Source organism: Colletotrichum higginsianum, chromosome 5 (assembly GCF_001672515.1).
Source record: "Colletotrichum higginsianum IMI 349063 chromosome 5, whole genome shotgun sequence".
Classification (NCBI taxonomy): domain Eukaryota; kingdom Fungi; phylum Ascomycota; class Sordariomycetes; order Glomerellales; family Glomerellaceae; genus Colletotrichum; species Colletotrichum higginsianum.
In genome coordinates, this window is record NC_030958.1 from 2,221,539 (window position 1) to 2,245,014 (window position 23,476).

At 55.4% G+C, this 23,476-nt stretch overlaps 4 protein-coding genes across 4 annotated transcripts; 2 read left to right on the top strand and 2 right to left on the bottom strand.

The window, feature by feature from the left end:
- Positions 1-81: 81 nt before the first annotated feature.
- Positions 82-1,897, bottom strand: CH63R_07575 (cytochrome P450; the record flags this gene model as incomplete). The annotated part of the gene is made up of 4 exons (XM_018302550.1): positions 82-273; positions 374-508; positions 599-1,599; positions 1,666-1,897. 4 exons carry the CDS (start codon positions 1,895-1,897, stop codon positions 82-84), a joined length of 1,560 nt encoding a protein of 519 aa, XP_018157328.1.
- Positions 1,898-2,560: 663 nt separating this feature from the next.
- On the bottom strand, positions 2,561-4,400 carry CH63R_07576 (Major facilitator superfamily transporter; the record flags this gene model as incomplete). Its single annotated transcript, XM_018302551.1, has 2 exons — positions 2,561-4,169; positions 4,225-4,400. 2 exons carry the CDS (start codon positions 4,398-4,400, stop codon positions 2,561-2,563), a joined length of 1,785 nt encoding a protein of 594 aa, XP_018157329.1.
- Positions 4,401-8,888: 4,488 nt separating this feature from the next.
- Positions 8,889-16,554, top strand: CH63R_07577 (Beta-ketoacyl synthase domain-containing protein; the record flags this gene model as incomplete). The annotated part of the gene is made up of 12 exons (XM_018302552.1): positions 8,889-9,059; positions 9,128-9,184; positions 9,249-9,336; positions 9,388-9,453; positions 9,501-9,703; positions 9,757-9,997; positions 10,053-10,402; positions 10,457-11,958; positions 12,014-14,916; positions 14,966-15,576; positions 15,646-16,392; positions 16,417-16,554. 12 exons carry the CDS (start codon positions 8,889-8,891, stop codon positions 16,552-16,554), a joined length of 7,077 nt encoding a protein of 2,358 aa, XP_018157330.1.
- A 1,995-nt stretch (positions 16,555-18,549) lies between these two features.
- On the top strand, positions 18,550-22,934 carry CH63R_07578 (SNF2 family domain-containing protein; the record flags this gene model as incomplete). Its single annotated transcript, XM_018302553.1, has 4 exons — positions 18,550-18,886; positions 19,641-19,929; positions 20,029-20,779; positions 20,832-22,934. The coding sequence occupies 4 exons, from the start codon at positions 18,550-18,552 to the stop codon at positions 22,932-22,934; spliced, it is 3,480 nt and encodes a 1,159-aa protein (XP_018157331.1).
- Between the last annotated feature and the right edge of the window lie 542 nt (positions 22,935-23,476).

The window sequence follows — 23,476 nt, forward strand, 5'->3', positions numbered from 1 at the left end:
ACCAGCAAGCAAAGCGACCTGGAACTCAATGTCCGAAAAAGAAAAAGAAAAAAGAAAAAAACCACGTGCCAAGAACCGGATCTACCCACCGCGGGCTGCGACGGCGACCATGAAACCGTTCGGCTTCACAAAGGTCATGTTTTCCGTCTCCCACGGCCGGCCGGCCCCGTCCCGGAGCTCGAGGTCGAAGTCGCGGACGATGCGGGGGACCAGCTTGGCGATCTCTAGCATGGATATGTGCCTGCCGATGCATGTCCGGGTGCCGAGTCCGAACTGGGAGCGCGGAAGGTGTCAGTTAAGAAAGAAGAAAGGGGGGAGAGGGGGGGAGAACCCTCCGAGTCATGGGGGGGGGGCTAAGCTGTTGGGTGCTTACCGGGATCCAATGTCGGTTCATGAGCGCGAGCTTTGTTTCGTCCTCGACGAGCCACCTCTCCGGCCGGAACTCGTCCGGGTCTTCAAAGATGAGCTCGTTCCTGTTCTCTACCCAGCAGTGTACGGACACCCTCCTCTATGGTACGTTTGTTAGCCTTCCGTGCTGTGTGTGTGTGTGTGTGTGTGTGTGTGAAGGGAGAGAGAAAGGGGACGAGGTAGTCCTTACGCCCGCCGGAAAGAATCGACCGGCGATGGTGGCACCGCCCTCGGGGACCACCCGCTCGAGGGGCATGCCGAAGGCCGGGTGGATGCGCAGGGCCTCCTTGACCACGGCTTGGAGATAGGGCATGTCGCGGGTCTCGTGGAAGGCGAAGTCCTTGTCCCGGGCCGGCTGGACCGCGTCGGCCTCTTGGCGCAGCTTCCGGTAGCACTCGGGGCGCCTCATCAGGTGATAGAAAATGGCGGCCAGGCTGATGCCCGTCGTGTCGGAGCCCGCTCCCACGTTGGCGCCGCAGCCGGAGAAGACGTGCATGTTCGTGAAGCCGGCCGGGTCCGCCTCGTGCTTCCGGAGAAACTTCTCGAGGAACGATTGCATCCCGCCCGCCCCGTCTCCCTTCTCCAGCTCCGGCCTCGGCTCCCCGGCCGCCGTCTTGGAGTCGACGCGGAACCTATCGATGTTCCGCTGGGCGAACCCGTTGACGTAGTCGAACCCGGACTTGCCTCCGGACAGCCAGCCGCGCAGGAAGGTCGCGGGTACGAGGAGGGACGGATACGGGGCGAGGTACGTGGAGTCCCGCAGCGAGGTCCCGAGGGCGGAGATGACGCCGTGGACGTCCTCGCCGCGGTCGAGGAAGCCGAACCTGCTCCCAAAGGTGATGAGGCCGATGACGTCGAAGGCGTAGCACTGGAGCCAGTGGCCAAGGTCGATCGGCAGACCGGCGACGGAGACCTCCTGGAGGCGCTGCTTGAACATCCGGGCGCACTCGTCCACGTACGGCTCGTACGAGACGAGGGCGGTCAGGGAGTACGTGTGCTGGAGCTGCCGGCGCAGCTGGGCGTGCACTTTGGCGTCCTGGACGGCGAACATGTTCCATTCTTGCAGGCCCGGGGCCGAGAACGCATGATACATCGGGCTCTTGAGGAACGAGTGTCCATGACCGAAGATGATCTTGGGCGCCTCCAAGTCCTTGAAGCTGTATCTGTTGGGACCGTATCTTACGATCGCGCCTGGGTTTTAGGTCAGAAACAAGCCAATCGTGAGGGAGGAGGGGTAAATGGATGTTCCCATCTTACCGTGTTTTCTATGAAGTGATACGAAATCCTGCTCCAGATGGCCTTTGTGCACTCGCCATAGAAACCAGGCGTCCGTGTAACGCGCCAAGAACGGCCCCGGGATGGATCGTAACGGGGATAGCAAGGGCCGCACGGCGTAGAAGGCGCAGAAGAGCCCGGCGATGACGCAGACCGCAAGCTGGAGACCCGAAATATTCGAAGCGATGGAGGTGAATACGCCCGATGACTCCATTGCTGCTCCGTTAACACTCTGGTGGTATAAGGGGGGGGGGAAATCGGTCGGTGGACGCGATGAAGGAAACACAGAAGCTCAGCGCTGCGAACGAGCGACAGACATGCCTTCTGCTACCTACCTAGATATAAGCCATTCGACCGGGGGGAGTGTATGGTCGACATGTGCACTAACACACAGGTCGAAACGGAAACATGATACGCGGCAAATCGGCCTGTGAAGATCGGCGGTGGGCCCGGCGACTTCGGGCCTCATCAACATGCCGAGATTCGATCGGGCAACGTGATTGGTTTCATGATTCGGCGTTCGTCAAGGTGCAAACTTGCGCGCGAGACGACGGGGAAACACATGGCATCGCAATTGCATGACGAGATGTCAATTCATCTTTTTGTGTACTACGAGACTCTGGAACCACTACAATGATTTCATGATCGGCAAGAAGAGTCGGGAGCATGATCAAGTCGCCCCGATATGCCGTGAGAATGGATTCGCAAAAAGCAAAAATGTCCCTCCCCGCCAACCCTCCGAAATTCGATTCGATACAATCCTGTTAATGCCCTGTAAACTCCCTGGAAGAAGCAGACCCTGATTGTTCCTTTCCCAGAAATTGATTATCCTCAAGAAAAACGGCCCGGGCGCAAACGACGACGGTGAAGAAGAAGCTTAGACCGAACGGACGCTAGCCATGTCGCTCATCTCGGTGCCATCGTTGTCGTGCTCGCGCTGCAGGCGTGTCTTATCGGCTCTCTGGGCATGGCCGGCAAGGCAACTGATAGGCTTGGGCGAATTCTCCCAGGCGAGGAGGGCGGCGACCACCATGATGGAGCAGACGACGATCATGAAGATGGTCTGGTCCTTGAAGGCGGCAGCATAGACGTTCTGGACGAGGCGCAGCAGGTTCCTGTCCCAGCGAGCGGACGCGGTGGGCGTTTGGTAAAGGACTTCGAGTTGATCCTGGGTGAGATGCTTGTTCAAGGCGTCAAGGCGCTTGTTGAAGAGCGCAGTGCAGGTCGCGACGCCGAGACAGCTGCCGAGGGCGCGGGCTTGGGCGAGAGCTCCCTGGGCGACGGCATGATCCCGGGTCGAATCCGTCTCTACTCCGGAGAGTATGGTAGCAGAGCCGAAAACGAGGCCGACTCCCAGTCCGAAGACGAGAGTGAAACCGTAGGCGGGAACGAATGACGAGTCAACAGGCGAGACAATGAGCATCAAGCTGATGCCGAGGAGCTGTGCCACCGATGCGACGATCATGACGAGAGCCGATCTGTTGGACCTTGAGCAGATGGCTCCGGCGAGAAACGATCCCAACGCGCAGGCACCCAGCATGGGTAGAAGGTAAAGGCCGGACTGGAGCGGGGTTTGCTGCTCAAGGACCTGCATGCGCTCCGGAATGATGACGGTCAAGGCCACGTACGGGACTCCGGTCAAGAAAGTGACAGCCAGACCGCCCATGAAGGGGCGACGCTGAGCCAGCTGGACGGGAAAGACGGGCTCAATGTGAAGACAGCCAACGTGGTCGGGGTACTGGCAGTACTTGTAGAACAGATACGTCTCGCTGATGCCGAAAAGAACCCAGTTGACCCCTGAGACGACGAAGCTGGTGATGACGCTGGGATGCGCCCAGCCGTGTAGAGGAGAGCCACCTCGTTCGACGGCAAAGACGAGAAAGACGGAAGCCGCGAAAAGAGCGGCCATGCCGCAGTAGTCGATCTTCCTCAGACCGCTCATGGAGAATATGGTGAATGCGCGCCGGTCTCGGGGGTAGCAGGCGGAAATGCTGATAACGGCAGCAATGCCGAGAGGGATGTTGATTCCAAAGATCCAGCGCCAAGTGATCTTGGAGACGATGGCACCTCCCAAGATGGGACCCAGAAGGAAAGCGACGGCGAGGGTGGCTCCGATGAGGGCGCCCATCAGCGGCGGGTTGCTGGCGGGACCGTGTTCCAGGAGACAGGTCTGGGCGAGGCTGTAGAGACCCGAGCCTCCGACGCCCTGAAGAGCTCGGCCGATGATTAGCATGGGCATGCTGGTAGCGCAAGCGCACATGAGAGAGAAGAGCAGGAAGAAGAGCCAGCTGTAGAACAAGAGGGTACGACGGCCATAGATGTCGCTGAACTTGGCGATGCCGACAGCGCAGCCCATATAGGTGAGGAGGTACGCCAACAGAACCCAGGGAGCGTTGGCGTAGTCGCCAAACTCCTCGGAGATTGTAATCAGAGAAGTGGCAACGATGGAGGTGTCAAGAGTGGCGAGGAAAAGGCCCAAGAGCAGACTTGAAGGTTAGCTGGGCGGCCATGGGCCAAGGGTTTCGACATATTCTTGCTTACCTAGTAACGATCAAGACCTTGCGGATCATTCTCTTGCGCCTAGAGGCCGCGGAGTACTCGAAGCCGCGGCGAGGAGCGAAATTCGCGGCGGCGAATCCGGCCGTGTCGGTCAGGGAGGGGTTCGGGTAGGAGAGATGGTCGGACACCTGGCGGCCGGAGGAAGACTGGGCAGCCATAGTGACGACGACGTGGTTGGAGCTGATGATGATGAATTCCTTCTTGTTGTAATCTCCTGGGCAATCGGACGAGAGAGGTCGATCTCTTGGTGGTTTGTTCCCTCGACGAAGCAGGAATCGGAGCTTCGCCGCCAAATCTTTTCCGAGAGGGGGGGAAAGCTTGAAACTGGCTGGAAACAAAGTCGACCAAGGTATGGTAAATTCGAGACAAGAAGGGGGAAGAAGAACGTGTCGAGTCTTTGGAGGAAAGTGTTCAGGGGCTGCCACGAGGCCAGGGCATTGAAAGGCGAATGGAATGGACGGGTTGCCTTGCTGCTCACACTATAGGTACATAAAGTAGGTAGTGCTCGCCCTAAGAGGAAGTAAAAGTGGTAGACAGGCTTCCCAACCAGTTTTGTCCATGGGCAAGGTGCTGAAGTGAAAAAGACCAACAGCTGCCCTCACAAGGCCACGCAATGCCTACCCAGCTTTGTGCTTGCCAGACGTGTCTGGTTGCTTTTCCCAAGGCTAGTTGGGGAAGGCGAACGCGGGGGTGCTCCGTGAAGAATAAAGAATGAGTGGCTGGTTACCTCGACGATGGAGCCAATAGATCAAAGCATGCACATGTATATATTGTGTGAGAACACACAACCTGCCCTTTGGCGCGGCTAAGCTGGTTGCAGATCAAAGCAAAGAGATAAGAGAGCAAGGTTCTGCACATCCTTGGACCCGAGCAGCCGCCGCTATTCATAGATATACTGATTGCTTCTGAGTGCCATCATCATCTTTAGAGCAGAGAGCCGCCTATGCATGCAATTACCCATGAGTCTCAAGGCACTGGGTTTGTGAGGCTTGCCCGTCAAAACTAGTCAATATGGATATGAGATCTTCTCTAACAGTTCCACCTTGGTAGGCGAAGACACGGACAATGGCGGGTGTTGTGTAAGGTTGGACCAGGCTTGAAAGGATCAAGACTGGGAAGGGGGAGCCATTGATGCTGCGTGTCAAACAACCTGCCTGCCTGCCACCTTGAACTCGGATACAGTGACAGCAGCATCCTCCTCCAAGTCCGAGACAAAAGACCACCTCGATTGAAGGCCGAATGGAGGGCAGGGAAGAAAAGAGGGAGAAGGGGCGGGGCAATGACATCGGGTGTCTATCCCAGTTGAGATGAGAGCCCATTTGCAGGCCGGCCTCATCAAGGGAAAAATTTCCATTGCTGGCTCCCAGATACCACCGTTCCCGTCGTTGTACAACCCCCCGAGACTCTCCAGCGTTGGCAGGCTGAGGCTCGCCGTAAACAAGCCACTCAGGTTGACCCACTAAAGAGGAGGCGATTTATATCAAGCGACACTGTTTTACTCTGAAGCTTTCGTCCCGGTTTAACAGGAGGGAGGGTTGACTGGCTGTACTTGACTGATGCCAGGATCCGACTGTGCCACCTTGTGTACACCCACCCGGCTTGTCTTGTCCAAGAGTGACAGTACGAACAGGAAGAGGAGAGAGGGCGGCAGCGGAGTCGAAGTGCCTACCGGATCTGTGTATCTCTGACCAGCACTAATACTACGTCTGCAACGACGCGTGCACAGAAACCCCCACTTGGTACGTTGTGCTTCCGGATGCCTCGTGGTTGAGGGGCCACAATAGTAGTACCCCGAACGAGATGGAAACGTCAAAACAGGTTCGCATGGGCGCCACAACCACACCAAAGACTCTGAAGTCTCGACCCGACCCTTCTAGCATCTCGACAGAAGTGTAAGGAAGCTTCATCTTGTCGAATTGGAACCGGGACTTGGGTCGCAGAGGAACTCCACGCTGGTTGAGCCCTACTCCCTCCGCCCTGGGCCATGTGCAACGTCGCCTCCGACTGCCCCAATCGTCATAAAATGCCAAGCGGCAGTTGATTCTTTGGCTGATGTTTGCTGCGACGGAGAAGACGCACTGTGAAAATAGACTGGAGGGGGGGGGAGGGAGGACACTCTTCTGTGCCGTAATGGTGTGTTCCACAGGAAGCACGGCTCGACCCTGTTCTCATCTAGTGTTCCCAGGTGTTGTGCGCCCGCTTGTGCAGCATGAAATCACTCTCCTGTCGGTTTGATCGCGCACACTGAGCAATCCCTCTTCTCTCTTGCTAGTGTCCAACTTGACCTCAGCTCCCCTGACAGGCGTAATACAACCCCCCGAGTGTTTCGTCTGTCGAGGACTTGCAGCAGCCGTTAGGGGGCCTCTCTCTGTTCTCTCTTGATGATGCCGGGGAAGCTTGTATACCTACCTTCCTTACCTAGGTAGGTAGGTAGGTATGTACCAAGTCGGAAGACCAGAAACAGCAGGAGACAGAAGCTGCGAATGCACAGGTCATCCTGCCCCTGTGTGTGAGGTCGGCACGGATTATCGGATCATCCGAAGTTGCCTAAGCAGAGTTATGCACATAACATACTTAGACAAGAAGCATCTAATACGAACGATACAGTATGATGTTGACGTTTCCGCCTCCCCTCTTCTGCCCCCCGCCCCCCTTCCGCTCGGACTGGGTAACTGCCTCGCTGCCGAAAACATGCACCGGAATGCCGGTCTTCTGCTTTTCATAAGCGTCGTTACCACTGTTTGATGCTCGGCTTGGTCATCATCCCTTTCACCAAAGATAGACCGACAACCCCCTGTCTCAAGGGTCCTTGCAGGTGACAACTTGACACTTTTACGACAACGCCAGTCTGGCACCTTTCAAGAAAAAAGCTTGACATTGGAGAGCTGCGTCACACTCAATGGGACAGTCCAGAATCCGGAAAAGATTGGTAAGGGGCCAATCTTTCAGGGCGTTGACGGATCAGTCAGCGGCAAAAGGTCTGGCCTCAAGATAGTCCAAGTACTGAGACACAGCAGTCGGAATCTATATCACCGCAATCCATGAGATACCATCAATACCAGCGTTTCTCTATGTCCTCTGGCGAGCTACCGTGCGTTCTAATCCTTTAACCTTGTTCGACACGTCGCCGACATCACTATCCAACAGAATCCGACAGGCAAACCCGGGAACCTGCTCCATCGTCGTGTGCCAGAGCCCGTCCGCCGTGGTCCAAAAAAAGAATATCCGACCTGCTCTACCAAATTTTGGCACAAACCCTCCCTCTCTACTCGGCCCGAGACAGTGGGACTGGTGATCCAGGCCGGTCTTCGGACTGGACGCTGCCACGAGGACATGGCTGTGGGAGACAGTGACACTTACTTTTGCTTACTTGTGCTCTAGAACCCCAAGTCATACCGTCAGACCACCCAAAAGGTCGCGAAAATGGTACGAAGAGAATCCAGGAGGTTGTGACAAATGTGCACCAAAACTGTTCTACGTTGACACTGACTTGGAAGCTATCCTCTGGTTCAGATCGTCCCATCAGCTGTGCCACGATTGTTCACAATTTCCGGAACAGATAAGAGCACACACTTGTGCATAGATTAAGAGCTGTTTTCGCCACGCCAAGACCGAAGCACTTCAGAAGCGTGTGTTTCTCGTTGCTCCTATTTGCAGTCAACGATCGGAAGAGGGCGCCAACGGGCTATGACAGCCATCAATGGGGGCATTCTCAATTGAACCTTGGCTAGGGCAATGTACAACACGCCCTTCTGTTGTCTTTTTTCCAAGAGTGCTAATGATTATTGGCTGATTGCATGCCAAAGTTGGCTGCGCCCCAGCTTGTTCTATTTCGAGCATCAAGTGATGGTATTCTTCCTCCCGTTTGCAAGAGAGCTTCCTAGATTTGTCCGTCGGTCTTATTGCAGCAAGCCGTGAAGCTACTTGGGCAATAGCTTCGCAGGAATAAACCTCAAGAAGAGTTGGAATGTAGCTATGCCCCAGGGGGAGCTATGATGTGAATTTGCAACGGCCCGATATCTGTTTAGCCGATCCCTCACTTTCCGGCCAGGAGTTGGGCCAACGTCACTAATGTTGAAAGGCCTATCCTATACAATAAAGGGCCTTCATGCACCCACACTGATCATTGCATCACCATGAAAGCCAGCTTTTCAGGTTCAGAGTTTGATGCCGACTACCGAAGCAAAGTCCTGCTTGATGCCCTTTTCTCCTGCTCCCGTACATGAGTGAACAGCCTGACTTGGTAGTTACTTCAAGCATCGACAACGACATCATCGATATCACCTTCACTTCACCTTACTCCTGGAAGTCAGGGTGCCTGCCAATTCGCCATACACCCGCTCACATATACAGTTGGTAAAAATCCAGTCAACTACTTCTCACTACTTTCTCGAAAAGTCCTCTCTTCTCTGACTCAAATCCTGCACATCAACTTCTTTACAGCCCCCTCTCCTCCTCGCCATACTCATCCATCTTGTTTACAGAGAACCCGTCTCTCAATTCTTCATCTTTGCAAAAACAAATCCAAGATCCCCGCTCAGCCCGTCTCACTTTTACCGCTTCATCATCCCCTTTCGCCTTTCATCGAAGACAATCCATCGAGGAAGAAATCGGAGACAGTGCTTCATCACACCGAGTCCGCAAGGATGGAGGACATTGCCATCATCGGCATGGCCTGTCGGTTCCCCGGCAATGCGACCTCACCGGAGAAGCTGTGGGAGATGATGGTTCAGAAAGAATCAGCGTGGTCAGAGTTCCCCAAGAACCGCCTCAATATTGACGGATATTATCATCCGAGTGGCGACCGCCAAGGCAGTGTACGGCTTCATCTCATCCGCGAAATTTGTATGTCGTTCTTTCAAGCTGACCCGTTCGTTACTTCTAGATCTCTTTTCGAGGCGCCCACTTCATCAAGGACGACATTGCAGCTTTTGACGCATCTGTAAGTCAACGAGAAGACATTGCTATTGTTGCCGAACCATCAGGTCTGACTCAAAGTACACTAGTTCTTCTCCGTCATGGCTGAAGATGCCAAGGCGATCGATCCTCAGCAGCGCTTCCTACTGGAGGTATCCTACGAGGCCCTCGAAAATGGTAAGTGGCCTCACACGTTCTGTGAAACTAACTGGTTCTGACATTGAGCAGCTGGTCTTCGCATGGAAGATCTCAGGGGCAGCCCTACAGCCGTCTACGTTGGCTCATTCGTGAAGGGTCAGTCTACTCGCTGTTTCCCCGCGGGCCATGCTTACATTTGTCAGACTACGAGCAGGTTTGCCTGCGTGATATGGATTGGCAACCTCAGTATGCCGCTACAGGCACTGGAAATGCCATAATGTCCAACCGAGTGTCCTACACGTACGACTTCAAAGGACCAAGCATGACGATCGACACCGGATGCAGTGGAAGCCTCGTGGCCGTCCACCTGGCCGCTCAAGCTCTTCGAGCCGGCGACTGTTCTATAGTGAGATATCCCGAGACCTTGCTCTTCTCCCTTCTGTGACTAATCTTCTGCAGGCTCTCGCTGCGGGCGCTGGTCTCATATTCACACCTAATACCATGATGCCCATGACGGCACTCAACTTCCTCAGCCCGGACGGCAAGTGTTTCGCCTTCGATTCCCGCGCCAATGGCTATGGCCGTGGCGAGGGCATCGGTTTTGTCGTCCTCAAAAAGATATCGGATGCAGTCCGAGACAATGACACCATCCGAGCTGTAATCCGTGGTACCCATGTGAACCAAGACGGCTTGACCACCGGTGAGCTTTTTCGAATCAGGAGTACCCCATCCACTGATGCTAACGGTTCAACAAGGTATCACGCTTCCGAGTAAGGAGGCTCAGGTGGCCAACATCCGCTCCCTTTACTCGAAACATAATCTGGACATGAAGCAAACCGCTTTCGTTGAATGCCACGGCACTGGAACCCAGGCCGGAGACTTTCGCGAACTCAAGGCCATTTCCGAGACATTCGGCGACGCAAGGACAACCGAAAATCCAGTCTTTGTAGGCTCGGTCAAGACAAACATTGGCCATCTCGAAGGTGCAGCCGGAGTCGCGGGGCTCATCAAAGGCGTCCTCACTACCGAGAAGGGCCGGATCCCGCCAAACATCAACTTTGAGCACGGGAATCCCGAAATCGACTTCAAGAACTGGAAAGTCAAGGTGAGTCCTGAAGAATCCGCTGGTTAGCACGCCCGGCACTAAACGTATTATTAGGTGCCTACGGACCTGACAGAGTGGCCAGTTGATGGTCCTCGAAGAACCAGCGTCAACTGCTTTGGCTTCGGAGGCACTAACGCGCACGCCGTGCTCGATGAGCCTGCTGCGTATCTCGCAGAGCGCGGTATTCTAGCCAACCACAACTCCGTTCACGACAACAAGAACAACAACACACAACCCCTGCAGAATGAAGATGCCTCCGAGGGGTATGCAACTCCGAAGCTCTTTGTGTTCTCCTCCAACGAGCGCAAGGGTGTTTCTCGTCTAATGGACACCCACCTTGAACACATCACTGGCCTCACGAACTTGACCGAGGCTGACGCTGACAACTACGCTTACACCCTGGGATGCCGTCGTTCAAATATGGAGTGGAAAGGCTTTGCTGTAGCGAATTCTTTCCAAGATCTCACCGCAAAGCTATTTTCAACGGACGAGATGAGCTTTCTTCGGTCCAGTCGCGAGAGCAAGCCGAAGCTTGGTTTCGTCTTTTGTGGTCAAGGGGCACAGTGGGCTCAGATGAGCCGAGAACTCTTGGTTTTTGATGTCTTCAGAGAGAGTCTTACGGCAGCTTCAGACTACCTCAAGTCTCTCGGAAGCAAGTTTGATCTCTTCGAGGAGATCATGAAGACCAAGGAAGAGTCACACATTCAAGACCCCCAGATCTCGCAGCCGTCCACGACTGCAGTGCAGGTGGCACTTGTCGACCTGCTGCGGTCTTGCAACATCACCCCCAGCAGCGTCGTGGGGCACTCCTCCGGAGAGATTGCTGCTGCATACGCATCGACTGCCATCACCAGCGAGGCAGCCTGGGCGCTTGCGTACCATCGTGGACAGAGCGCTTCTTTTCTCAAGACCGTCGCCCCACGTCTCAAGGGCGCAATGTGTGCTGCCAGAATGACAAGCTCCGAAGCCAACCAATATCTCGAGAACCGCGACGGGGGCAGTGACCTCCAGATTGCATGCATCAATAGCCCCCAGTCAGTCACCATCTCCGGCGACCGCAGCGATGTTCTCCATATGCGAGATGAGCTCAAGTCCCGTCAAGTCCTATGCAAGATTCTGGATGTCGACATCGCCTACCACTCGAGGCACATGAGATTGATCGAGGACAGTTACATGAACTCCATTAAGTCTATTCTACCGGAAGGCGTTACCGAGAACATTCCCTTCTTCTCATCCGTTTATGGAAAACTGCTCCCGCAAGAACTGCTCAATCCTTCGTACTGGGCGGACAACCTGGTTTCTACGGTGCAGTTCGCCTCTGCCGTGAAAGCCATGATGGGCGCGGGTAGTCGACCAGACGTTCTGATTGAGCTGAGCCCCCAAGCAACTCTGAAATCGGCGCTACTGGAGATCATCTCTGATCACAGTCCTGGATTTGAGCCGGCCTATCTACCACTCATTCTACGAGACAAGGACTCCGCAGTCACCACGCTTCAGGCCATTGGTGAGATCTGGGCTCGAGGCCATCCGGTTGATATGCTCAAGGTTGTCTCCAAGTAAGTGTTTTCCCTCCCTTAACGCTTCACCAAATCGACCTAACAACGGATTCAGGGGTGCCGACGCACAACCTTGCAAAACGCTCGTCGACTTGCCTTCTTACCCCTGGAATCACTCAAAAACGTTCTGGCACGAGTCTCACACGTGCACCGAGCATCGCTTCCGAAAATTTGGCCGTCTGGACCTGATCGGGTCCCCTTCTCCAGATGCCACCACTTTCGAGCCCAGATGGAGGGGATTCTTCCGCGTATCGGAAAACCCTTGGATCCAGGATCATCGGGTCCAGAAAACCATCGTCTATCCAGCGGCCGGCATGGTTACTATGGCTCTCGAAGCCGCGAGTCAACTATCTCAAGGTATGGAAGACGTTCTAGGCTTTCATCTTACCGGCCTGCGAATAGAAAGAGCAATGATCATTCCATCATCGGCCTACGGTCTTGAGTACTCACTCAACTTGAAGCACCTTCCCGCCAAGGCGGGCGCTGATCCAGAATGGGAGTTTGCGATTTACTCGAAACCGGAGGATGGTCCTTGGATTCGACACGCCGACGGCAACATCAGGGTTAGACGACAGGCTAGAGCTCTGCCCTTTGCCATCAGCGGACACGCACAGAGGTATACGGAGATTCGACGTCTTTGCGACAAGTCACTCCCGCCTCGACAACTCTACGAGATCTTGGACGTTGTTGGCCTCAACTACGGCCCATGCTTCCAGAACGTGGTCGCCATTTCGACTCACCAGAACTCCTGCGTCAGCAAAGTCCGCGTCCCTGACACCAAGTCCAAGATGCCTGCCAACTTTGAGCACCCTCATGTCATCCATCCCGCGACCCTCGACGCGATGTTCCAAACTCTTTTCGCCATCGACAGTAAGCCCATGGTCCCGTCATCGATTGAGAGTATCTTCGTCTCCGCAACGATTCCTCACGGTGCTGGCTACGATTTCACAGGGTTTGCCACGGCCGAGAGACATGGCCTCCGCGATGCAACCGGCTCCGTCGTCATGGTGTCTGACGAGGACAACTGGGATGCACCAAGTGTTGTGGTCGATGGCCTGCACTTCACTGCCCTCCCGACCCCTTCGGTGGAAGATGGTGGTTTCATCCCCAATCATCGAAATCTATGCTCCGAGATCGTTTGGAGAGAAGACTACACTACGGCCGCGGCTGACGACTTCTCCGATGTACTCTCGCTGATGGCCCACAAGTGTCCGTCATTGTCTGTTCTGCAGTGCGGCGGCAACGAGCAGCTTGCCCATAAAGTCCTGGATATCCTTTCAGAAGGCGTCACCATGCGGCTGTCCCGGTACACAGTAACCGACATGAACACCTTCTCTGCCATTGAAAAGGTATACGAGAAGTCTCCGATACCTAGGTTACTGGAATTTCGAAGCAGGGCTCATGTAATGGAGCACCATGCTCGATACAACCTCATCATCAGGGCCAGAGATTCAGACTTTGGCTTCAACGAGGCGAGCAGCCTTCTTCTGCCTGAAGGTGTTCTTCTCAACGAGGTCTCGCCACCCATGACGCCAACCAGCACCGACTCAATGGTCGAGGCCCAGCTGGCATTGGAAGATCCCAGCTATCTACGTTGGTCCTATAACGCAGAGCCTGAAAACGTCATCCACTGCGACGTGTTGGATCAGCACTTTGAGGCCAGTCTGTTTGTTGACAAGCCCAATTCTGCCACATCTCCCGAAGTTCTCATCATTCTGCCTAACGCATCCGATACCTTGGTGGGAGGATTGGCGAAGTCTCTGAGTGATGTGCTTCTGGAAAGAGGCTTCAGAGTTAGTATTGGTACCCAGCACGGATCCGACCCCAAGGGCAAGGCTTGCATCGCCCTTCTCGAAGTTTCTGGCAGCTTCATCTATGAATGGTCAGAGGAAATGTTTTGTTACTTCCGAAGTCTGCAAGACGCGGCCCATAGCCTTTTGTGGGTGACCCGAGGCGCGAACCGACGTCCTACAAACCCTCGAAACGCCCCGATCATTGCGCTCGCTCGAACAATTCTCTCCGAAGATCCTCAGAAGACCATCATCACTCTCGATTTGGACGAGAGCACTTCCCTAGCTTCATGCACCCTGCCGAAGACCGTAGAATGGGTACTGGATTCGATGCTGAACGGATCCGGCGAGGCAGAGTTCGCTGAAGAGGGAGGTCAGCTCTACATTCCGCGACTGATGCCACTGAAACATCTGAACAAGATGATCGAGGATGATTCGCACGTTGAGATCGACCTGCAAGCTATTTTCGACCACCTCAAACCCATGACCGAGTACGAAATGGTCATCTCCAAGCCGGGCATTGCCGATGATAGCTTCCACTTCGTCGAAAGTTCGAACACGTCTGAAATTGGCCCCTACGAGGTTGAGATTCAGACACTCAGTGCTGCCCTACACCTCAACGACCTGCACACTGCAATGGGAAGGACTTCAGATAACAGGCTGGGTCTTGATGTGCTGGGAATCGTCTACAAAATCGGCTCCAAGGTGAAGGACATCCGCTGTGGCGAGCAGGTCCTGGCCATCGTCCCCGGCGCCTTCAAGACGGCCCACCGTGTCGACCAGGGCTTCGTCAAGCCTGCGCCGCCCCCCTTCGAGTGCTGTCAGTATACGCCCAGCAACCTGATCGCGGCGTGCTACGCATTGTGCAGTGTCGGCCGTCTCACGCGGAAGAAGAGGGTGCTCATCCATGCCGGCGCGAGCTCGTACGGTCAAGCTGCCATTCGGGTGGCTACACTCATCGGCGCCGAAGTATTTGCGACGGTTCTGGGCGAGGGCTCGGAAGCTCAGCGCGCGACTCTGATTGATTCCCACCGTCTTCCTGAGGACCACATTCTGGACGCCAACGGAGACTCATTCGTTGCCGATATCCTGAGATTTGGAAAGGTCAACGTCCTTTACAACACCACCCAAGAACACACTGCCGTCAGTTTTAAGTGTGTCAAGCCATGTGAGTTATTTCTTGAATTTCGTTTTGATGCAGCGCTGATATTTGGTAGCCGGATGTGTTGTCCAGCTCGCCCACAATGCCGGTCCAGCCGTAAGCGTGCCTGTCACAGCCACAACATACGTCAAGCTCGACCTTGGTCTCCTCTTGGAGGAGGACCCAGAACTAGTCAAGAACCTGTTCAGCATCGTGGACCACTTCGTCTTTGACTATCTGCGCAAAAGCGCCAGCCTGCAGTGCCAGCCGGTCCACCGATTCCCCATGTCCAATTTCAAGGACGCCTTCACACAGATCGAGAGAGAGCCATACCACGGCCTTGCAATGATGGAGGCGAATCAAGATACGCTCGCACGTGTGGCCCGGGAAGTGCAAAGCCGGTCTCTCGCCGAGGTCATTGACCCTGACGGAACTTACGTCCTTGCCGGTGGCCTCGGAGGCCTTGGAAGGAGCATCGCGAAGCTGCTTGCCGACAACGGCGCCAGAAAACTGGTGTTTCTATCGAGATCGGGCGGTAGTGCCGATGCCCAAGCCTTCGTCAACAGTCTCGACGGGGTTGATGCCAAGGCAATCGCGGTAGACATTACCGACCGGGAGGCTCTCGAGGCCCTCCTCCCGGCGCTGGGCAAGATCTCCGGAGTCGTTCAATGCGCTGCTGTCATCAGAGTAAGCCCTTCTCCTCCTCCGCACCGTCTCCTTTCGCCGTCTGCAGGCCGTGGCTGACCAATGACGCAGGATGCTCTGTTCGAGAAGATGTCGCACGCCGACTGGACTGCCGCCTTCCGTCCGAAAGCAGTTGGCGCCATCAACCTCGTAGATGTCTTTGGCCCTGATCTGTCCGCCCTCGGCAAGGCGGACCGCTGCGATCTTTGCGGCCCATGGTTCCTCTTTCTATCGAGTGCCTCGGGAGTCATCGGCAATCGCGGCCAGGCCAACTACGCGGCTGCCAACGCTGTACAGGATGCCCTGGCCCAGTCACTCCCCCGTGCCGTCTCTCTCGACCTCGGCCCCGTCCTCGAGGCAGGCATGCTGGTCGAGGACGAGGAAACCCTGGCCAAGCTTCGGGGTGCAGGATTCTACGGAATTCGCCACCGGGACTTCCTCACGATGGTCGAGAGGGCAATCACAGGAGAGGTTGTCACGGGCGTTGCCACGCCGGCACAGATCGTCTCGGGCGTCGGCACTGGCGGCTTAATCCGGCAGAACAACCCCGGCGATCCCTTCTGGTCCCGGTCGGCGATGTATTCCTACATGAATACCGTCGACATGCCTGTCACGGCGCCTGAAGAGGAGTATTCCGGTAACGGCGGCCTCCCGAGCGAGGCGGACGTCAAGAGGATGCTCGCCGCGTGCTCCGACACGGAGGCAGCCGCGGGCATCATCTGCACGGGCCTGGTGCAGCTGATGGCCAAGGCGATGACCCTCCTGCCGGAGGAGATTGATCCGGAGCGGGCGCCGAGCGCGTACGGCGTCGATTCCCTTGTAGCTGTTGGCGTTCGGAACTAGATCTTCCGCAACGCCGGGGGCGTCGACGTCTCCGTCTTTGAGATTCTCGGGGAGACATCAGTTCGCGGGTTGGCCGGCATGGTTGCCAACAGAGGGAACTGGCAGGGCGAAAAGGAGCGCGCAGCCTCGTGTGCGTGAGACGAGAGGAAGGGAGGGCCCTGGAGTGTGAAGAAAATGGGGCGGAGTGGTATCAGCAGGAAGGCGTGGGACAGGATTGGTGTGTGAGGGAGGGAGAGGGAGTATGAGATAGAGATGGGAGGCAGCCTGTGTTTGTCTGCGTGATCGTGTATGGTTTATAATTCATTACGTTTTGCGCTTCATCTTGCGATTTGGCCGTGTCGTGCTGTTATCGTTGAAGAGTGCCGGTTTTCCCGTGACGAGAGTCTCTGGTAGGCCCAGGTGAGAAGGAGACCTCGACGGCGACGACGAACGCAACAGGAAGTCTGGTGGAGCGACGCGTGTGGAAACCTGGGGCGAGAAGGAGGCTCAGGGAGAGTCAAGATTTGTCATACATCGTCAAGGTGATGCGCTGGAGTAGAAGGACGACGAGGAGGAGGAGGAGAGGCCACAGCCTGGCTCAATGCACCCGAGGAAATTTCTCACAAGACATTGTTCCCCAGGCAGGAAAATGTCTTTTTGATCGATTTACAGGGCGGGCGGCAAGCCTTGAACGTCGAGAAGTGGTAAAGCGAGACTTACGCATGTATGGCAAACGGTTGTCTCCTCTCCCCTTCTTTTTCCACCTAGTTGTCCGAGAACACCATGATGAAATGTGACGAAGCAAACGGCGGAGGCCTGCATCGTTCCAACTTTCGCTCGGGCAGTGAGACCTTGATGTGGTGGTGGCACCAAGTAGAACGAGGTTGCGGCCTGGGGGATGACGGCGGGAGTCCGCGTCAACCAGGCATTTATTTCCCTTTGGAACGTCGGCTTCATGATACGAGCCCCGAGTTGAGAAGTGAACCAAAGGCGATGAGTCAAACTCAGACACGACCAGAAACCACCGTCGAATGGGCTGAGGATGAGGACGAGGAAGCCTGGTGACGCGACATGTTTCTTACCGAGACCTAGGTGCCTGGGCTAAGGAGCTACGGGCGGTGTGGTTGGCTGCCTTGTCTAACCAAATTTCCTTTGAGACAGTAGGCGATGGCGGACGAGGAGGGATGGAGCAAGGCGACGAAGCGCGACGACAGGCAGACACACCGAGAATGATGGTCCACGGATGCGATTCTCTGGATGCGCAGAACGACAGAAATGCGGAATGTGGAATGTAGCCTCACTAAGCCGGTAATGGACAAGCGCCCGTGCACATGAGGAGGGGCTCAAGGGGTCCAGCACATGGGCGGGTGGCGGGGCAGCAAGACAGCACCCTCCCTACAGGGAGGCAAACAAACAAAAGTACACTGTAAAACTTTGTCAACAGTTGCCACAGTACCAGCAAACAGCAGTAGGTACTGGGAAGTAAAGTACGCGCCCCAATTAACGCGTCGCGCCGTGGGCCGTGATGGACATGACATCAAACATATCAGATCCCTGCACAGTTACAGTAAGGAAGCTGCGATAAGATAAGCACCCTTTACGTTCTACCTCCCACGGTGCCGACTGAAGGCGCCAACAACGGACATGGTGATGTAGAAATCACTTCTCGATTGCCCGGCCTCGTTCATTTCAATCACACACTTATCACTCACCTCCACCGATCCGGCGAAACTCGCGACATCCAGCAGCCGCCTCTCGCCCCAGCTATCGATCAGGCTTTTTGGAACCTCCCCCATCTCCTTCGCTCCGTCCGCTTCGCTCCGGTCTTTCTCATCACTCTCTCGCTCCGTGATCTTTCCATTTTCACTGCAACACCAGGCCAGTAGCGCCATAGGTACTCCGACTCGATTCAGCTCACGCTTCGCCCCTCCATACCCCCATAGCCGACAGCCTGCTGCTGCACAACCTCGATATCCACCGACGACCAACAGATGCTGCAGCACCGCGCCACCCACCCGTCGACCTCTACGCCTGCAGGTCGCCTCATTTGAGAAAGTGAACGGGGGAGACACACACACACACACATACCCACACCCACACACACTGCCTAGCCACCGCCGACGGCGCAGCACCCACCTTGCGCAACCGGCAAACATGGACGACGACCCGGCCACCTCCCACGCCCGGGATAAGGAGGCTCTCAGGTCCCTCGCCGACGAGCTGCTCGAGCTGGAAGCCGACCGCGATCTCCAGCAGGTCATTGTCGAGTCTTACGAAACCGCACCCAACCCAGACGCCTACTCCAACGACAAAAAGGGCGCCGTGCGCACACTCGAGGCCGTGAAGAAGACGATCGACGACAAGAAGCTCCAGAAGCGCCGTCTGGAGCAGCGCATCCACGCTGCTAGGAGCGCCGACCGCCAAACGGCCAGAGACGTCGCCTCCGGCGAGGATAGGAACATGTGGGAGGCACGCAATCGCTGGGGAACCGGTATGTGGATATTTTCTGTTTTGGTGTGTTATTCCCAGTGCCCTCCCAACGGACGAATATTTCGCTTCCACGATTTGTTATGGCCTTGGTCTGTCGAAGCCCTCCAAGTGAAGTGACGGGACGTGGAGCAGACAGTCGAACGATGGTACATGTTAGAGAGACTGGTCCTCTCGTTCGGGCGTTCTGCCTCGTTCGGGTTCTAGACTCCCTGCCCTCGCGCATCGCATAGACTGTTGCGCGATCCCTTACCGTCCACAACTCTCACTCGGTGTCCGGTTTCCCTACTGTTCAGACCAGGCAGGAGCGACAGTGGCGCTCTTGCCTTCGAACTTGATCGTGGGTTTCTGCCATACCTGGCAGGCAGCTTTCTGCTCATCGTGCCTGCCCAAACAACCTACCTTCACGTCCCATTCCTGCCTTGCCTGCCTTTCGTCTTATCCACCCGATTGAGGAATCTATTTCTACCCTCAGCTGGATCATTAGTCTCTTCTGTATTTGTTTCTTCATCCAACCCAATCTCATAACACTCGGTCCTGTCTTTTCCTTCGTCTCCCATACTCATCCCGATCACACTCACATCGTCTCATCTGCCCCATCTATCACGGTTGCGTAGCTGCCCGAGCAATATCTCACATAGCCAGGTCGCTTGCAAGCCGTTCTGCGCCTGTTGCATCTGGGTGTTCTTGATCTGCTTTTTCGATTCACCAGGCTACGAAATTTGTCTCACGCATGATTTGGAACTAATTCTTCCCAGCTGCGGTTCCGTACAGAACATCAGCAGGCTCTCACGGCTCGGGTTTATCGCAAGGAATCCCGACCATGTCCAGCAACATGGGCGACCCGGCCCCGGGCTATTCTGGATCGTCCGCCTTCATGAACGGCTCCAGAGGAGCTCCGGCCTTTGGCCAAACTGGAATTCCGCCATCCACCAACAACAAGAGGTCTTTCGGAAATGCTTCCGAGCCTTTCAGTCAGTCCAGTCCTGGCCGAAGCAAATCTCAGCGCACCAACGATGTGTTGTCTGATATCATTGATCTTACTGGGTGAGTGCCGTCTTCGCATGGATAATCACAACTTAGAATGCTGGACCATTGAGCACCATATGGTTGTTGTCGATTTGTGAAGACTAACAGTCACTTCAGGGACGATGATGAGATCAACACGTCGATCTCACGCTCGCGGCAGCGCGAGGCGATGGCACAGGGCAGTAGAGCTGCGATGATGGCGCGCCGACCCAGGCCTTACGCCTCCAGATCTACCTCTTTCGCGCCCCAGCCGGCCACCAACGGCGTCTCTAGGTCCTCATTCTTCAATAGCCCATCCAGCTGGGACTTTGGTAACCCGCAAGGCCAATCAAGCTCTTCTTCGAGCATGGCTTCGACTCCCGGCGCAGACATCATCCCGCGTATGCCTGGCTCCTTCATCGACGACGAAACCCCATTCACATCGTTCATGCCGGCTACCCATATGTACAACCACAACCCTTACAATATCGTCAACGGATCTGGCCGCAGCACCGCCGATGTGATCAACCGGACCAACAACTTCAACTTCATGGACCTCACGGACGAATCCGGAAACCCCCTGGATGCTCGTGTGGTTTCCATCATGCAGGACATTAACGACGACCCTCGCAGATCGAAAGAAGAAGTCGAGGCACTTTTGCGCAATGTACACGCAGGAGTGGAAATTCCGGAGGAGGACCGTGATGGAACGCCCGAGGCCATGAGGTATCCCCTCTATGCTCATCAGAGAGTGGCCTTGACCTGGATGAAGCGCCAGGAGCAAGGCACCAACAAGGGGGGCATCCTGGCCGACGACATGGGCCTGGGAAAGACGATTTCCGTCCTGGCCTTGATGGTGTCAAATAAGTCACCGACGCTCACGCGCAAGGTGTGTTTACATATCTCAACACTTCATAGGCACATGCTAATAGGCTTCCCAGACGACTCTGATTGTGGCCCCCCTATCTCTTATTCGGCAGTGGGAGAATGAGATCAAGAAGAAGCTCAAGACAGACCACGCCCTGTCGGTGTACATTTACCACAACACACAGAAGATCAAGGCTCAAGAGTTGATGAAGTACGACGTCGTCTTGACAACGTACGGAACACTCGTTTCTGACCGAAAGAAGTTGGCGATCTACAAGAAGAATCTCGGCACGCGAGAAATGTTCTCCAAGACTGACCCGCACCTGGCCAACTCCGTTTCTCTGTTCCACCCGGACTACTCAATGTTTTACCGTGTGGTTCTCGACGAGAGCCAATGGATCAAGAACCACAAGGCACAGGCGGCTTTGGCAGTCGCTGATCTGATGAGCCAGTACCGTTGGTGTCTGTCTGGGACTCCGATGATGAACGGTGTCGACGAGCTGTACTCGCTTTACCGATTCCTGAGAATCAAGCCTTACAACGACTGGGCCAAGTTTCGCGGCGCCTTTGGTGTGCTCTTTGGCAAGAGAGGTGACCCCAAGGCGCAGGCAATGAGAAACCTGCAGGTCCTCCTCAAAGCGACACTTCTGCGTCGCACGAAATCCTCTCAGATTGACGGAAAGCCCATCCTGCAGCTTCCCGAGAAGACCGAGGAGGTGGTTTACGCAGAACTGGACGAGGACGAGCGCAAGTTCTACACGGATCTCGAGACCAAGTCGCAGGTTCAGATCAACAAGTACCTTCGAAAAGGCACTCTCGGCAAGCATTACTCCCATGTCTTGGTGCTGCTGCTCCGCCTCCGTCAGACTTGTTGCCATCCGCACTTGTTGCTGGAGGCCGACGATGCGGTCCCTGAAGTGGATGACAACATGCTCGAGCGCGTCAAGTCCCTTTCCTTGACTGTCGTCCAGCGGCTCACCGAGAAATCCCGAGCCCTCGAGAATGCCGACGCTATCAACGAAGGCTTCGAGTGCCCCATCTGCTACGACATGATGCCCGACCCGACCATCCCACTTCCTTGTGGTCATGAGCTCTGCGCCGGGTGTCTCAAGCAGCACGTCGACAACGCCAAACGTGAAAACCTTAGGAACGGTGAGGATGAAGGCCAGGTCAAGTGCGCCGTCTGCAGGGGCCCGCTAAACCCGGCAAACATCATTACCTATGCGGCCTTCAAAAAGGTCCACATGCCGGAAGAGGCCAGCGGCAGCTCCGAGGATGAAGAGTCGGATGGATCAGTCTGGAGCAGCGACGATGACGAGGAGGAGGAGGGCGACGAAGAATCCAATGCGGATGATGTCGATAAGAGAGGCAACCTCAAGAACTTTGTCGTTCCCGACATCTACGCTGATATTAGTGATGGTGAAGACGGGTCGTCCGCCTCGCCAGCGCCAAAGCCCGAGACACCCAAGAAGAAGAAAAAGAAGCATAGGAGCAAGGGAAAGCAGAAGGCGGTCGTCTCCCCGAGCAAGGAAGTCAAGAAGAGGCTCAAGAAGATCAAGGGATCCATGTTACAGTCCCTTCGCAAGGACGCCAAGAAGAACGCCGCTGCATGGAGAGACTACACTAAGTACCTGAGCCACCACTGGCTCACCTCGTCCAAGACCAGAGCCTGTGTGGAGCTCCTCCGAACAATACAGGAGACTGGCGAGAAGACCATCATTTTCTCCCAATGGACAATGCTTCTGGATCTTCTGCAGGTTGCAATCAAGAAGGAGGGTCTCAACATCAAGCACTGTCGCTACACGGGTGAGATGAGCATGGCACAGCGGGACGACACAGCCTTCACCTTCTCGACGGACCCGAGCATGAAGGTCATGATGGTGTCTCTACGCGCCGGAAACGCCGGTCTCAACCTTGTCTCGGCCTCGCGAGTCATCATCATGGACCCTTTCTGGAATCCTTACATTGAGATGCAGGCAGTGGATCGAGCGCACCGCATCGGCCAACAGAGGCCGGTGAAGGTGTATCGCATCCTGACGCAAGAGACGGTGGAGGATCGTATCATCCAGCTTCAGGAGAAGAAGAGGGCGACGGTCGATGCTGCTTTGGACGAGCGGGAGGGCGCCAAACTGGCCGGTCTCAGCATGACGGAACTCCGGTTCTTGTTCAACCTCTAAGCGACATGTCAGCCACCTTTCATTCGGTTCTGAGTACACGCAAGGGTTTTGTTCACCAAAACCGCTACGATTTACGACAATTTGGGTTTGTTTGGCCAGGAAGGCAAATTTCCGGCCTATTGGCGTCAGATCTACTTGGTCTTTAGGAACCGGGAGGGGTCTTGTTTTACGGGGAGGTGTCAGGGGAGGTATTACGACTGGCTTTTTCTTCCCTTCTTCTTCTCATTCGGCTGCATCACCAGATGGGCTAGATAGGGAGCGGGGGGAAGCGAAAACACGATACACGAGACGCGCTCCACAGCCGCACCGAGGGGGGATGTTGCAGGGCATCTCGGTTCTGTACTCTCTCGCATGTCACCGTATTTTTCGTCTTCTCTTTTTTCTCTTTTGGGATCAAAACTTGGTTCATGGTGGCGTCCAAGGTTCATGGCCAGGGTCAGGATGACAGCGCAGTCGTAGCGGCATGCGAGATTTGCTCACAGAACTTTCGTCGGCCCGTAGCCGCGAGAGCCGATAGATATCAATATCATTCAACTTGCTCA